The sequence below is a fragment of the Cygnus atratus genome, chromosome 5 (assembly GCF_013377495.2).
Source record: "Cygnus atratus isolate AKBS03 ecotype Queensland, Australia chromosome 5, CAtr_DNAZoo_HiC_assembly, whole genome shotgun sequence".
In the NCBI taxonomy this organism is placed as follows: Eukaryota; Metazoa; Chordata; class Aves; order Anseriformes; family Anatidae; genus Cygnus; species Cygnus atratus.
The window spans coordinates 9001279-9014116 of record NC_066366.1 but is presented as its reverse complement, the minus strand read 5'-3'; the positions used below and the strand labels follow the sequence as shown (position 1 = coordinate 9014116).

At 39.9% G+C, this 12838-nt stretch overlaps 1 protein-coding gene across 1 annotated transcript in view; it reads left to right on the top strand.

The window, feature by feature from the left end:
* BBOX1 (gamma-butyrobetaine hydroxylase 1) overlaps positions 1-12583 on the top strand; it is a 31242-nt gene extending 18659 nt beyond the window's left edge. The window contains 5 exon segments of the mRNA XM_050710992.1: positions 176-374; positions 7594-7699; positions 9385-9626; positions 10407-10573; positions 12423-12583. Coding sequence (XP_050566949.1) covers positions 176-374; positions 7594-7699; positions 9385-9626; positions 10407-10573; positions 12423-12583 — 875 coding nt within the window.
* Positions 12584-12838: the final 255 nt, after the last annotated feature.

Below are 12838 nucleotides of genomic sequence, written 5' to 3'. Positions count from 1 at the left end.
TAAATTTTGTCATAAAGATCCTTTTTTATCCAGGCATAATCTGGGACCAGGGTTCAGGTTGTTGGCTACAGGATTAAGGGCATATTCACAAATGCATGGAAATCCCATTAACTTCACACTTTGACTATGTCCTTTGAGGTTTTGAGAGCTTCCTTTTCTATTTCTTCCCTTCCAGAACGTCAGTACTGGGGCTCAGACCTACAGCTTCCCAAAATACCTTTTGAAGAAATCTTGTACAATGATCGAAGTGCATACCAGTGGCTGTGCACCCTAAAGAAAGTGGGAATTGTGCTACTAACAGGAGCTGCTGCTAGGCAGGGGGAGTTGGTTAAGCTTGGCCACAGGATTGGTTTCCTGCGTCTCACTTTTTATGGGTAAGTTGCTGTTGTTTTCCAGTTGTTGTTTTTCAGTTTTCTTTTTAATATCCTTGCTTTGCCAACTATGTAATCACGTATTTCACTTCAGCTTACTGGACCTCTCTTGTGGATTAATTTATGAAAGCAAGAGGATTCTTTTTCTTGCCTACCTGTTATGAAAATGTGGAGACAATTGTTAATCTGTATAAGGAAAATGTGTAATAGATGTCAAATACATGACAACCCCAAGAGAGCCGTATATATCTGTATCATTGAGCAAAATCAAAAATCCCTAATCCAGTTCCCTTCTGCACGGAGGACGAGGTAGCTGTACTGAAACATTTTCTTAGCCTGCTGAGTTACAGAAATAGGTAAGAGCATGCTGAGATGTGCGAAAATCCACTTTTCCCTACTGTTAGCTGAGTCCAACCTGAAAGGCCACAACCAACCTCACAGTGCAGTATCCCATGAGACTACGTAAAAGACCTCTTCCAAATTGCTGTACCTATGAACAATTAAGTGTGTAGGGGGGAGGGATGTTTTGTTTCACTTTGTTTTCCTTTAATTACCAGAACACTAGGACTCTGTAGGTTGGCCTGGACTACCTCTTCCTTGGGAAGATGTCTAGAGCATGTTCACATCTTATTTCAGTCCCAGGAATTGATAACTCACTGGGGGAAGAGGCAAAATTCAGTTTGCTATTGAATTCCAGCCCCCAAACCCTAGCTCCACAACATGTCCCATGCCCTGCTGGTGCACGTCCCAGCCCTGTGTGCTGGTATTTCACAGCTGCTCCTTTTTTCTTTTAAGGAAGACTAAAATAGATAGTAACATTTAACCATACTTATTTCTTTGTGCCTGAATACACACCAAAACATGAACATTCAGGGCTTCCCATTTGAAAAGTTCCCTTCTCCTCCATAATTAATTAAAAGATAAATATTACGGTAAGACTTCTTCACTTGAATCTACCTAGTTCAGAAGATAACCAAATAAACCATGTAGGCAACAACCAAAGCATCTCCTTTGTCTAAAATTATTTAAAATAAAAAGCAGGAAAATAGTCAACCTTTGCCAGAAAGATGATGTTCCCACCAGACTTTAACTCAGAAGGGAAGATTTTCTTCCCCTTAATAGTCTTGTATGAAGGCACATGAGTCCTGTTAGAATATGCCATGTGGGTGAGGTTGGCATGAGCAGCACTGTGATACTGGGAGAAATTTATTAAATCAAGAGGGAGGAGGGTGAAGGAAAAGTCCTTTTTTCAGGCTACAATGCTAATTAAAACTTACTGTTTATTGTTACATCTTCATTTTACCAATGAAGTTCCATCATTAGATATGGAAAAAGATATCACTGATAATACTACTGGCTCTTAAATTTACTGAACTTCTAAAAGGCAGGGGAACAGCTACTGTGATATAACAGCAACTTCTAGCAGGGTGGGAGTTGCTTCTGATCCATTCTCTCCACTTTTGTGTTGCTTTCTGCCCATGCACCCAGAGGACCCTGCTCCCAGGTCAGCTGCTGCCCTCAGACATGCTCACGTATGAGCCCTGACATTAAATTGCATGAATGTAGAGGGAAAGAGCTTAACTCTATGAATAAAACCTGCTATCTTTTTCTTTCTCACTTGTTATATTTCTTTATTTCTGAAACAAAGGCTTGATTCAAATCTCTGGCAGCCCAAGCATCCCTCTGGCAGAAGTCACTCACTGGCATATTGGTTCCATGTGGGGTTGCCTCAGAGCAGTGTCCTTGTCATCTGGGCTGCAATGTATGGCTATACGCCAGACAGCAGTCCAAACACCAGCACCCCTAATGGAGAACAAAAACATAGTTTTTAAAGGATAGTTATGGATTTGTTTCTGCAAGGTTCACCAAAGAATATTGTGCTTGGATAAAACAGAAGCGAAAGTTGAGTGGATTAGCCTGTGTTAGGAACATGTCATCAGTTGACTTGAAAACTAAACACCACAACCCCTGCAAGAAATGGCTGTGGTCACGGCCTCCCTTCCCTTGGTCACACAGGAAAATGGAATTCTTCATAGTACTTATGTTGAAAATCAACCCAATTCTGTGATTTTTTTTTTTTTTTTCCTGTGCTTCAAACCTGGGAAGCTGGCTCAGGAAAAACCTTCAAAATCAGCCAAAATTCTGAGTTCACTTCAATGAACTTCAGGTACGACACTTGTGAGAATGGCTTTTTATTTTTTTTTTCTGTTGGCCTCCAAAAAGAGGCGGGTAGAGGGAACAACTGCTTTAAATTACCGTGAATATTATGAGTCTTTTCTGTCAGTTCCAGAAGCCATGTTAAATATTTGTAAGGCTTGAAAAAGAAACATGTATAATGTACTAGGTTGGTTAAGATGATGTACTTTCATTAGGATGTTTTTTTTCCCCTTTCTGCTCACTGTGCCAGAAGGAAAAGTGGTTTTCAGCGTTAACTGGGATTCGGTCATGTCCATCCTACTAAAGCTAATGGGAACAGAACTCCCTGCTCCACTTGGAAACCTCATCCAGTGCTAGTAAATATTTTCTGCTGTTAAAAGCATTCCTAATGTCAAGCGCTTCTACGTCTGGCAGTCTGCTACAGGTCTCACTTAAATACTTGCATCGTTACGCAAGTAGCACTGCTTTCTTCTTCTGTTTTGATGTGCTCCTCATAACAGCTATGCAGTGGCTCTCAGGCATACCCGATCCTTTCTGAGGGTGTTTTGCTGCTCTCCTGGGTACCTGAGGGATGAAAGCTGTAGGGGTATCTTAGTTCAGTTAGCAATGAACAGAGCTCCAGAGAACAACAAATTGGTTCCTTGTGAAAGCATATCACTACAACGAAGTACATAGTATCTGCACAATAGCTTGGGTGGAGATGGAGGGGAAAAAGCAACCCTTCAAAATACCCCAGAGATGTGCGCTTGGGTTACAACAGTACTTGTAGGAGCTTCCCTATGTTTAAGGGATGAGGAACTGGATCTAGAAGTTCCTAGGCCCTAAAACTGGAAATTATCTTGGAAATTATCTTTACATCTCCTAGAGCCATGTCAGCCCACCACATCTCACCCACTGTCCATCTGCTGAGCACCACAACATGTTTTTCGCCAAGGACCAAGGCATCCAAAAGGTTTTGATACTTACGTTTTGATGCTTACAACGCTCAGCAGCACTGTAAGATGAAAAATCTGCCATTCTGCTTGGCTGTCTGCCTCAGCTCTTGGCATCCTTGCTGTTCAAAATTACTGCCCTTTGTCCACTCAAAATTGTCTTCACTGTCCACCTTTCGATAACTTTCTGCTCTGTTTAAGAGATTCCAGAGAGTCACTTAATGCATAACTGTGCATTAACTATTAGGACATACTTTACCTGACTGTTTGAGCAAACAAGAGATTCAAATTCAGTTGTGTCATCAGAATTTTTCTGTTAAAATAAATTGGTCTTGTACCTCACTGATTCTTGCCTAATATGGTTATAAAGAGTAATGTTTATTAAATGCTTCCCCTTGTTTAAGGTCAGCTTGAATAAATGTATTTATTGTGTTTAGTTTGATTGAAACCATCTTTAATTTGTATGGATGAGTTCTGAGTCTCTGACATATATTTAAGTATTTTAATACATTCTACAGCAAACTTCCTGATCATTCATGTCCATGCCCGTTCACGTTCAGGACCAAGGCTGAAATTTGACCTAAATCCACAACATTTGGGCAAATAATATTTAGACCTGCTTTTACTATTTAAATCAGATTTCCTTTTGGTGTCAATTAAACCTTTGTTTTGTTTTGTTAATCAAAAAGACTGTAAATAGAAAGTTGGGTTGCAAGATATTAATCCTTCTCAGAAGAAGTATCGTTCTGCTGCACAACTATCAGCCACAGCTCCTTCATCCCAGCACGCTTGCACACGTGCAGGCACACAAGTTGCATGTGAAATGTTTTTTAAAATGACTCTTGGGACATTCCCACCCCCCTCTCAAGAGCACTGTTTTTAAAAAGAGGGGTGGGGAGGGAATTCCTCAAGTACTAAAAAATACAGTTAGGATCGCATGTAAACTTCCTGTTAGGTGTAGTGATTTAAAAATTATCCATTAACTATTCTTAAGTCACAAACCTAATATCAAATGTTCTAATACAGCTATGTATGAAGTGGTAACATGCTAAATGTACCCAACAGATAGCTAGGGAGCTGTATTCAAATACCTTAATAACCCAGCTTTTGTTAAATGTGAATCCATCGCATGAAATTGTGAAGACTTTAATAATTTTAATTTTTTTTTTGTGGTGGTGATTTGTTTGTTTTCAAATGTTTTAAAAGAAAGAAGTTTCTTATTTTTAGGCATGAGTAGCTGGAACACTGTCTAAAACTACTACAGAGGAGAAAAGACCTCTTTCCCTATAGTATCTTTTCTCCTGATTTAACCTGTTTCCTTTTCATATATACTTACTGTAGCACCTGGTCTCGGTACTCTTACATAGTTCTCACAGTAGCAGAAATTCTATTGAGGTTTCAAACTGAACAACAGACTCACAACAGCTGTTTATGGTCCATGTCTTCACCCCTGAAAGAGAAGTTCATTTATTATTGGCATTCAATTTTGAAGTGCTTTTTACAACTGTAATAAAATCATAATTGTTGGTAATCCCCTTGCTATTTCACCAGTGCCCAAATACAAGACCTACCAATATTGTAAATAAAATGGATAAGTTTGTTGAATAAAACATTCCTCCCCAGGGCCATGCATTTTCACTGAAATGTAACAGAAATGAATATAACACGTACGTGGAAAAATGCAAGCCTTTTTTTCTTGCCTAGATGTCTGTTTGGTACATGCTATCTTAAAAGGTCACTTCTGTGGAAACATTCTCTGCATCAGCCCTACAAGAGCATCCAAGGGGTCCACGCCTTCCTGTGACCATTTTCCTTTGTTAAGCTACAGAGGTACAACTCCACCAGCAGGTTCTCCCCTCCTCCTGCAGTTTATTTCACCAAACCCTCCTGTGCTGGACCCTGTGCTCCTTCCCCTTCAGAAACCTCACTCAGTGCTTGGGGTGAAGCGAGGGCTTCCCTGGGGCCCACCTGCACCTCCCAGAGGGCTGCAGCTGCAAGAGAAGGACACAGGTCCCAAATCTCTCACAAACGAGACCTCGGTTTTTAATGAAGTGCAAGGCCAGGTGATTTAAGTGTGGCTTCAGTTCCTACCACAGCCATTTTCCAAAACTAATACAGGCCAGGCAGAGTAGTTTTCTGCTCAGAGACACTGAGTTCACATTGCCCCTTAATGCCAAAACAAGAAGTGCTACACCCGCTTGGTGCCAAATTTCTGGCTATGTCAAACAGCGTGAGCAATTAATGCTGAAATCTGACCCTAATTAGTACACCATAAGCCATTCTAACTGCTCTGTTCTTTCTAAGGGATGGAAGTCCTCTGACATTACCTGTGTTTTCTTCTGTCAAAAAGCATCTTTTCTTTCTTTCTTTCTTCCTTGCCTCTCCTGCACTTGGTCTAACAGCTCTCCCTGTGACTGAGTTCATACGTGAGCTCTGTTGATACTTTGACAGTCTTTTTTCCAGGCCCAGCACTTGGCTCCCCATTAGAATCGGTTTGTCTGTTTAATTTTTGCTGACTGCAAGGCAGTAACGAACTGTGACAGAAGCTCCACGCGTAAAAGGGGAGCCCCCAGGGACAGGTCCCCTGGAAAGCGTAGCAGCAGGAAAGCTCTGACGTCTTTTGCAAGATGTCACGACTTTAGAAAGTATTACCATTCCAGCAATTGTATCTATTGTATATAAATGAGACAATTAAAATGCATTAATTTGTTTTAGAAACAGTAAGTGACACTGGAGCCTTTGTAATTAAATATGGAGTGAACATAGCTACCATCAACACCAGTGACAAGGGTGATATAACAAGCTAGTTTTGGGCTGTACAAGTGGGAGCTATGGAAATGTGGTTCAAGTTATCATACTTCAGTACTGAAGTCATGTACTGATGAGTATGTGCTGTACCATATAATAAAAGTGATTTTTCCCAGGCGTTGAAACACACTCACAAATATTCAAGGTTTTTTTCCCTTAGCAATTTCAGAAATTCAGCTTTAGTATTTTGCATAGTTCCTATACCAACTACTACTCCTGGAACAGAAGTGTTTGTGTACTACATAGAATTGATTTTGGTCTGCATGTGCTTTATCCTCTTTTCTTATTTAACCGTTATTAACAAGTAATACAAGCACACCACCTGAAACGCATAATAGATTTGGTCTACAGTAATTCAAAAGGGAAAATGAGTTTCACATTTTTCTTTTAAGTCACTCACGTTCCTCGCTTCCATGGCTTGCATATGGCGACTTAGACTTCCCCAGATGCATGTCTGCCTCTCCATCATGCCCTCGCTGAAGACTGGCTTCAGCCCCAAACATGTGGGTCTTGGTCTTCATCTCTCCCACACAGCCTGCCATGTGAAACGTGGTTTGAATGTGCTGCAACGTGATGTATTCATGTCTTTATTATATAACTAAGACTATTTTTTTGCAGTTGTCAGTAAACTTTCGTACATAATTTTGTCTAATTTCAACACAGAAACTATGTGATTAGATAAGGGTGAAGGGGTAATTCTCAGAGAGAGCATCAGAGAAGAGAAAGAAGTTACGAAGTTTTAAATCAAGATGATTTCCCTTTAATGGCGAGCCTGCAAGTACCAGGAAAAATCCCACTGCTAAGGATACTCTGTATTTTCCAAGATCGTGAAACTTTAAAATTAACTTTGGGGCAAAATTATATAGCTTTAAATAATTTTATATTTCACTTGTGTACTCCATCTGGCAGGGGAAAAAGTAAAGCCGATAAAAAGTGGTCCAAATGCCATTCTCTTATTTCTGAAGTTTCAGAAATAGGCATTGATTTAGCCCAGAAGATATGGCTTGGTTCTTGTCCTCATCTGATCCTTGCATTCAGCAAAACACCAGTGCTGGAAACCATCATTCCTCTAGATACTGCCTGGGGCCAGATGTCCTTCTCCACACTCAGTTTCTAGCCTGAATCCGGTAATGCTTAAAATCACCAGCGTTGCAGAAATAAGCTGCAGGGGACACTGCTCGATCATTTCCTTGTAATTTACAAAACGTTCATATTCAAAGATGGAGTAACTCTCTTCTATTGTGATTCCACGGTCTCCATGCGCACTGCCTGGCACGCTGGCTGACTGTTCTCACATGTTTTCTCTTTTCCCTTTCATTGTAAAGACCGACTTGGCAAGTGCAAGACAAAGCAGATGCTAACAACGTGGCTTACACGACCGGGAAGCTGTGCTTTCACACCGATTACCCTGTTCTGCAGCATCCACCTGGGGTAAGACAAACCTACTGACTTTTCCACAGTGCAAAAGGGAATTGTTCCCATCGCGCAAAACATGAATTAAAATGACGTCAGCATTTGGTGACTCTAAATTTTGATTTAAAAGAGCAATATAAAAATAATGGTAGATGAATCTGTACGTAACAATATAAATATACATAGATAAGCAGTATATACATTATGATGTCAATTCTGCATAGCAAGCCCGTTATGTATCCCATAATTTTTAAATGGAAACTCTCAAAGTATTGAGAATATTACCATATGAGAAAGCGTGAGTGTCCCGTATGTGCTTTTGATACTGCTTTCCTTACATTGAAGTTGGGTGTCTGAATGCTGCAGTCAAGTTAGGACAAGGCTGTTCACTTCGGGAGGAGAACAAATTAGAAGAAACGTGATTAAGACGTCATATCCTGTCTTCTACAAATTGGCTGAAGTTAGCCGCTTACTCGCCCTTTCGGTGACAACAGACAAATGGTGCATTCTCTAGAGCCGAACCACCTCCACGGGACATAGCTCTTCACCCAGCCCATGTCACTTCAAAGCCTAATCCACAGAATTCACCAGAGAACTGAAAAGCATCAGGAACATATGTGAAGGAACAAGGAAAATACTGCAAAAGTTCACATCCATACCTACAACTTCCCTTTCTATTACTTTACCACACTTTGTCATTTTTTTCTATAAATAAAAAGCCAATATAATTTATCCACAAATAAGCATCAAATTAACATCACCTATTAAAATCACTAGATGCTAATCATTAATGTGGAATAAAAATGGAGGAGAACTTCATTAACAGAGCACAGCCGTGAGTTAGCTCACTGCCTCACCTGTACTGAAGCTCTCACTGCTATGAAACATTAAAAGAGCAAAACCTTTTCCATTCAGACACGCTTGCAAGAAATTAAAGTACTGAAGCACACTGAATTATTTTCAAGCATCATCCTGAATGTAGTTTTATTTATTTAGTGATTACACACTATTTGAACTCTGAAGATATATTTAATATGAATAATTGAAGAAACCTTTTTAAATGGATGATGAGTTTATAGGAATCCTGTAAAAATAGCTTTAGGATTTCCTACATTTTGATCTTGCAACTATTATCCAGGATATATCCTGATTTAAAACCAACAACAACAGCAAAACTAAAAACCAAATCATTAATAATTAGATCTACATAATTACACCAATGCAGAGTTTGCTCTTTCTGCCCCATCCTATGCCTTGGCAATTTCACTGTGAAGTGAAACTTCCTTAATCCGATTTTATTACAGACACTGGGCCCATTGCCTTCCATGAGCCACCTTTTCCTCTTTGTGGCCAGATAATTCACAACGGGTTTTGTTTCTGCAAGAGAAAAATAATCCTCTTTGTTGAAATAAGGAGGGAGACTGTGGTGCGTTTAAAATTGTATGACTGCAGCAAACAGCGCCTTGGAAGAAAGAAGTTACAGCAGAGCTTTGCACTTGACTTGCAGGAAATAATAAAAGGCTGCAAGTGTTAGAAGATGTCCCAAATGGGACGGATTTATTATTGTTAAATTTGAATTTTCTGCCTGTGGGATAATGGTGTCAGAGTACTGTGAAGCTGCAGCAATGGGAAGTCAGTCTTTTGCTGGCGGAAAAAAAAAAAAAAGAAAAAAAAAAGATATGAGAAAACTGATGCTAATGAAGTACGCAGGCTAATTCTTGTTATAATGAGATCTTAATTCGCTACAGGTTCAGTTTCTCCACTGTATAAAGCAAACAGCTGCAGGAGGTGAGAGTGAAGTTGTAGATGGATTTCACGTATCCAACAAGCTGAAGCAACAAAATCCTCAAGCATATCAGATCCTGTCCTCTACTGCTGTAGACTATACGGATGTCGGGGTCGACTACTGTGATTTTGCCGTGCAGTGTAAGCAAAGGATTATAGAGTGAGTAGCTTCAGCAACACAACTACACTGAAAACTAAAATTCTCCATGTCAGGGGATTGCGTGTTGGTAGGAAAAGGTCTGCTCCTGCCACCTTGTGGGGAAACTGTGCCTTAACTGGGTCTGGAGTTGCCTTTTTTTTTTTTTTTGGAAGCCAGTGTATTTATTACTTGTTCTTTACTTTGTCACACTACAGCATAGTTTTCCTTATTCGGTCTTGCCCAATTCTAGGGAAAACTCGCAGTCTTTAGGATAGCTTCTAGGTGCAGGCACGGCAGCTGGGCTGGTTGCTCAATTCCAGTCTGTGCTGTGTAGCTGTCCCTCTGTTCTGTGCCAAAGAGAGGTCCTATTTTGGAGCATTTAGATTAAGATCGATATACTATAAAAAGATCAATCAAATGTTTTTAATCTCTTCTGAATTTAAAAACTTTGACTCTATGACTGAGGTGTATAGAATATAGTAATTTGAGGAAATTAAGTGTCTACACTTTTTCCTTCTGATCCCTTTCCCTAGTTAGGATTAATTACCAAATTCCAATCCAGTAACCATTTGGAATGAAGGAACTAACCTTGTGAAATCGTCCTGTGTCATACACTTGAATTTTGTTTAGAAAAGTAAGTCAGGTCAATGGTGGGATTTGATGATCTTGAAGGTCTTTGCCAACCTAAATGATTCCATGATTCTAAGTTTCAACAGAAGAGTTCAATTGTTTGTTAACTGTGCTAAAATGTTTCAGTAACAACGTAATACATTTCTTTTCCTTCCCTTCTCTGTTTCACAGTGTGGATTACAGAGGCCAAGTAGTTCGCATCAATTATAATAATGCAACAAGAGACACAGTGTTTGACATACCAGCTGAAAAAGTGCGGCCATTTTATGCAGCTCTAAAGGAATTTGATGATTTATTAAACAGCAGAGAACACAAGTTTACTTACAAGCTGAAACCAGGTCAGGAAGTTGTTTCTCCTTGCAATGATTTTTCATGTTTTTCCTGACATGTCAAAACACTCAAGCATTGTTAGCACTGTCCTGGCACCGAGAGGAAATTTTAGCCCTGTTTGTCACCTATGTTATTTCACATCATATTTTTACATTCATTTCATAGATTTCTTCTGCCATTGTTTCACTATAAAGAAAAAAAAAGTGGGTGGGTGGGGAATAGAATCTATTGATTAGTCCAGCCTGTCTGTTTATGACATAAAAACTCACACCAAGTAGGAAATTTTAACTTGTCAAAGCAACAGCACCACAACTGGGAAACATCACTTGCAAGATTGCTGGGCCACCCAGTTCATTACACAGTACGTGATCACACCCTCGTTCATGCAGGGTAGGAACATTATATCAGACGATACGCCTGTGTTGTTTGTGCTACTCCTGTTTGTTCCCGGGGCACCTCACCACTGCTGCAGGGAATTCAGTCACCTCCTTTCCTTAGGCACCGAATGCCTGAGTAACGCAGGATGAATTTTGGAAACCTGTGCTGTTGTGCTGCTTTTTCTGGGTGGCCTGTGCAAGACAGCTGGAGGCAGATTTGCAGAGGCACTAAGTGCTGTAAACTTCAGCTAGAGTTGTACAGGGCTGTGTTTTGAGCATAAAACACGCCACACAAATGCTCTTTAAAAGTCAGCCTATACATATATTTAACTACTTTGGCCTTAATCTCAGTTCCTTCATTCTCCAACTATAAAATAAACATACAAATAGTCCCTCAGCTCTCACGAGGTGTTACAAAAGTAAACTTATTAGTGTACGTGACCACATCACCCATTATGGTGCTACTGCCTTTAAAATGTCTATGAGGAAATGAATCACTACCTATTGGGAACATGCAATAATTTATAAGATCACATAATAAATGATAAAAAAAGTACTTTCCATTACATAAGTACCATCTTCCTATCATTAAATGCACCAAAATGGCGGTAGAGGGAAGGGTAAGAAGGAAAGAAAGAGCATAACGTTATTTAGTCAGAGATTTATCACAATGGTGGCACACAAAGGAGAAAAATTTAAATGACAAGCTGGCCTTAATTAAGGCATTTCCTAACTTTCAGTGGTTTAGCTTTGTACTCTTAGAATTCTTTTAACAGGGATAGTAATGCAGGATGTGTATTGTACAAGTAGTTACAGACCCATCAAGTGAAAATCCTTTGATCCTTCTGCAGATTCCCCTACCACTCTGCTTTCTAATCATGCCTCTGAACTGTGGCAAGCCTACTTAACCCCTGGGGTGACTCAACGTGCTGGGCTAGTCCCCAGTTAGAGGCTTTCACTGAGCTCTGTCTCCAGTATCTCCTCAGAGGTTCAGCACAGCTTTTTCCAGACAAAAGAAATATGTGGATAAACGAGGTAGAAGGTTAAAATGAAAGATAATTTGTATGTGTTGTATGCTGTTTAGGTCCATCTTTGGCAGGCTCAATCTGTCCATGCTTCCCAGCATCTGGGAAGAAAGATTTGATCTCTTTTAGGGGCAGAAGTTCTTTTTTAAACAAGTACATTCTTATAAAGAAACTCATCTAATCATTTTCTCTAAGATATCCCAACTGGTTTCTTTTCTATCTGTCCATGGGATTGTCCAAACCCTTGGTTATACATGAAAAGAAACAGAGTTGGAGTTTCCTGGCCTCTCTGGTTGAGAATCACCAGCTCAACTAAAGCTACCACATCACCAAAACCTTCGGACGAGCTATCTGATATTATTGCTCCCTAACTGCTGACATAGATCTATCTCAACATCATCTGTCTGAAGGAATAAAATATACCAAATGTTAAACTTTGTGCAATCTCTTCACAGGAGACGTAGTAACGTTCGATAACTGGCGCGTGCTTCATGGTCGCCAGAGCTTCCAGTCGGGATTAGAAGTGACTCGCCACCTGGAGGGTGCCTACGCCGACTGGGATGTGGTCATGTCAAGGCTCCGGCTCCTCCGAAAGAGGGTCCTGAATAGGGACTGAGCTTTCTTCTGACTAGAACAAGCAAAACTAGATTGTCTAACCTCAAAAAAAGTAAAAATAAAATTAATAAAAATAAAACTAATTTCAGAAACTAACATTATGAATATCTGAATGTATTTCTGAATTCCAGTAGGTGCTAAGACACTTGCTGCTCATAGCAATTAAAGATTTGTCTGTGCCCTAGGCTTGGAATCTACAAGTGAATTGCTATCTCAGTCAATTTATTTTCTTTTTAAAAGCAGCGTGCAAATGGCT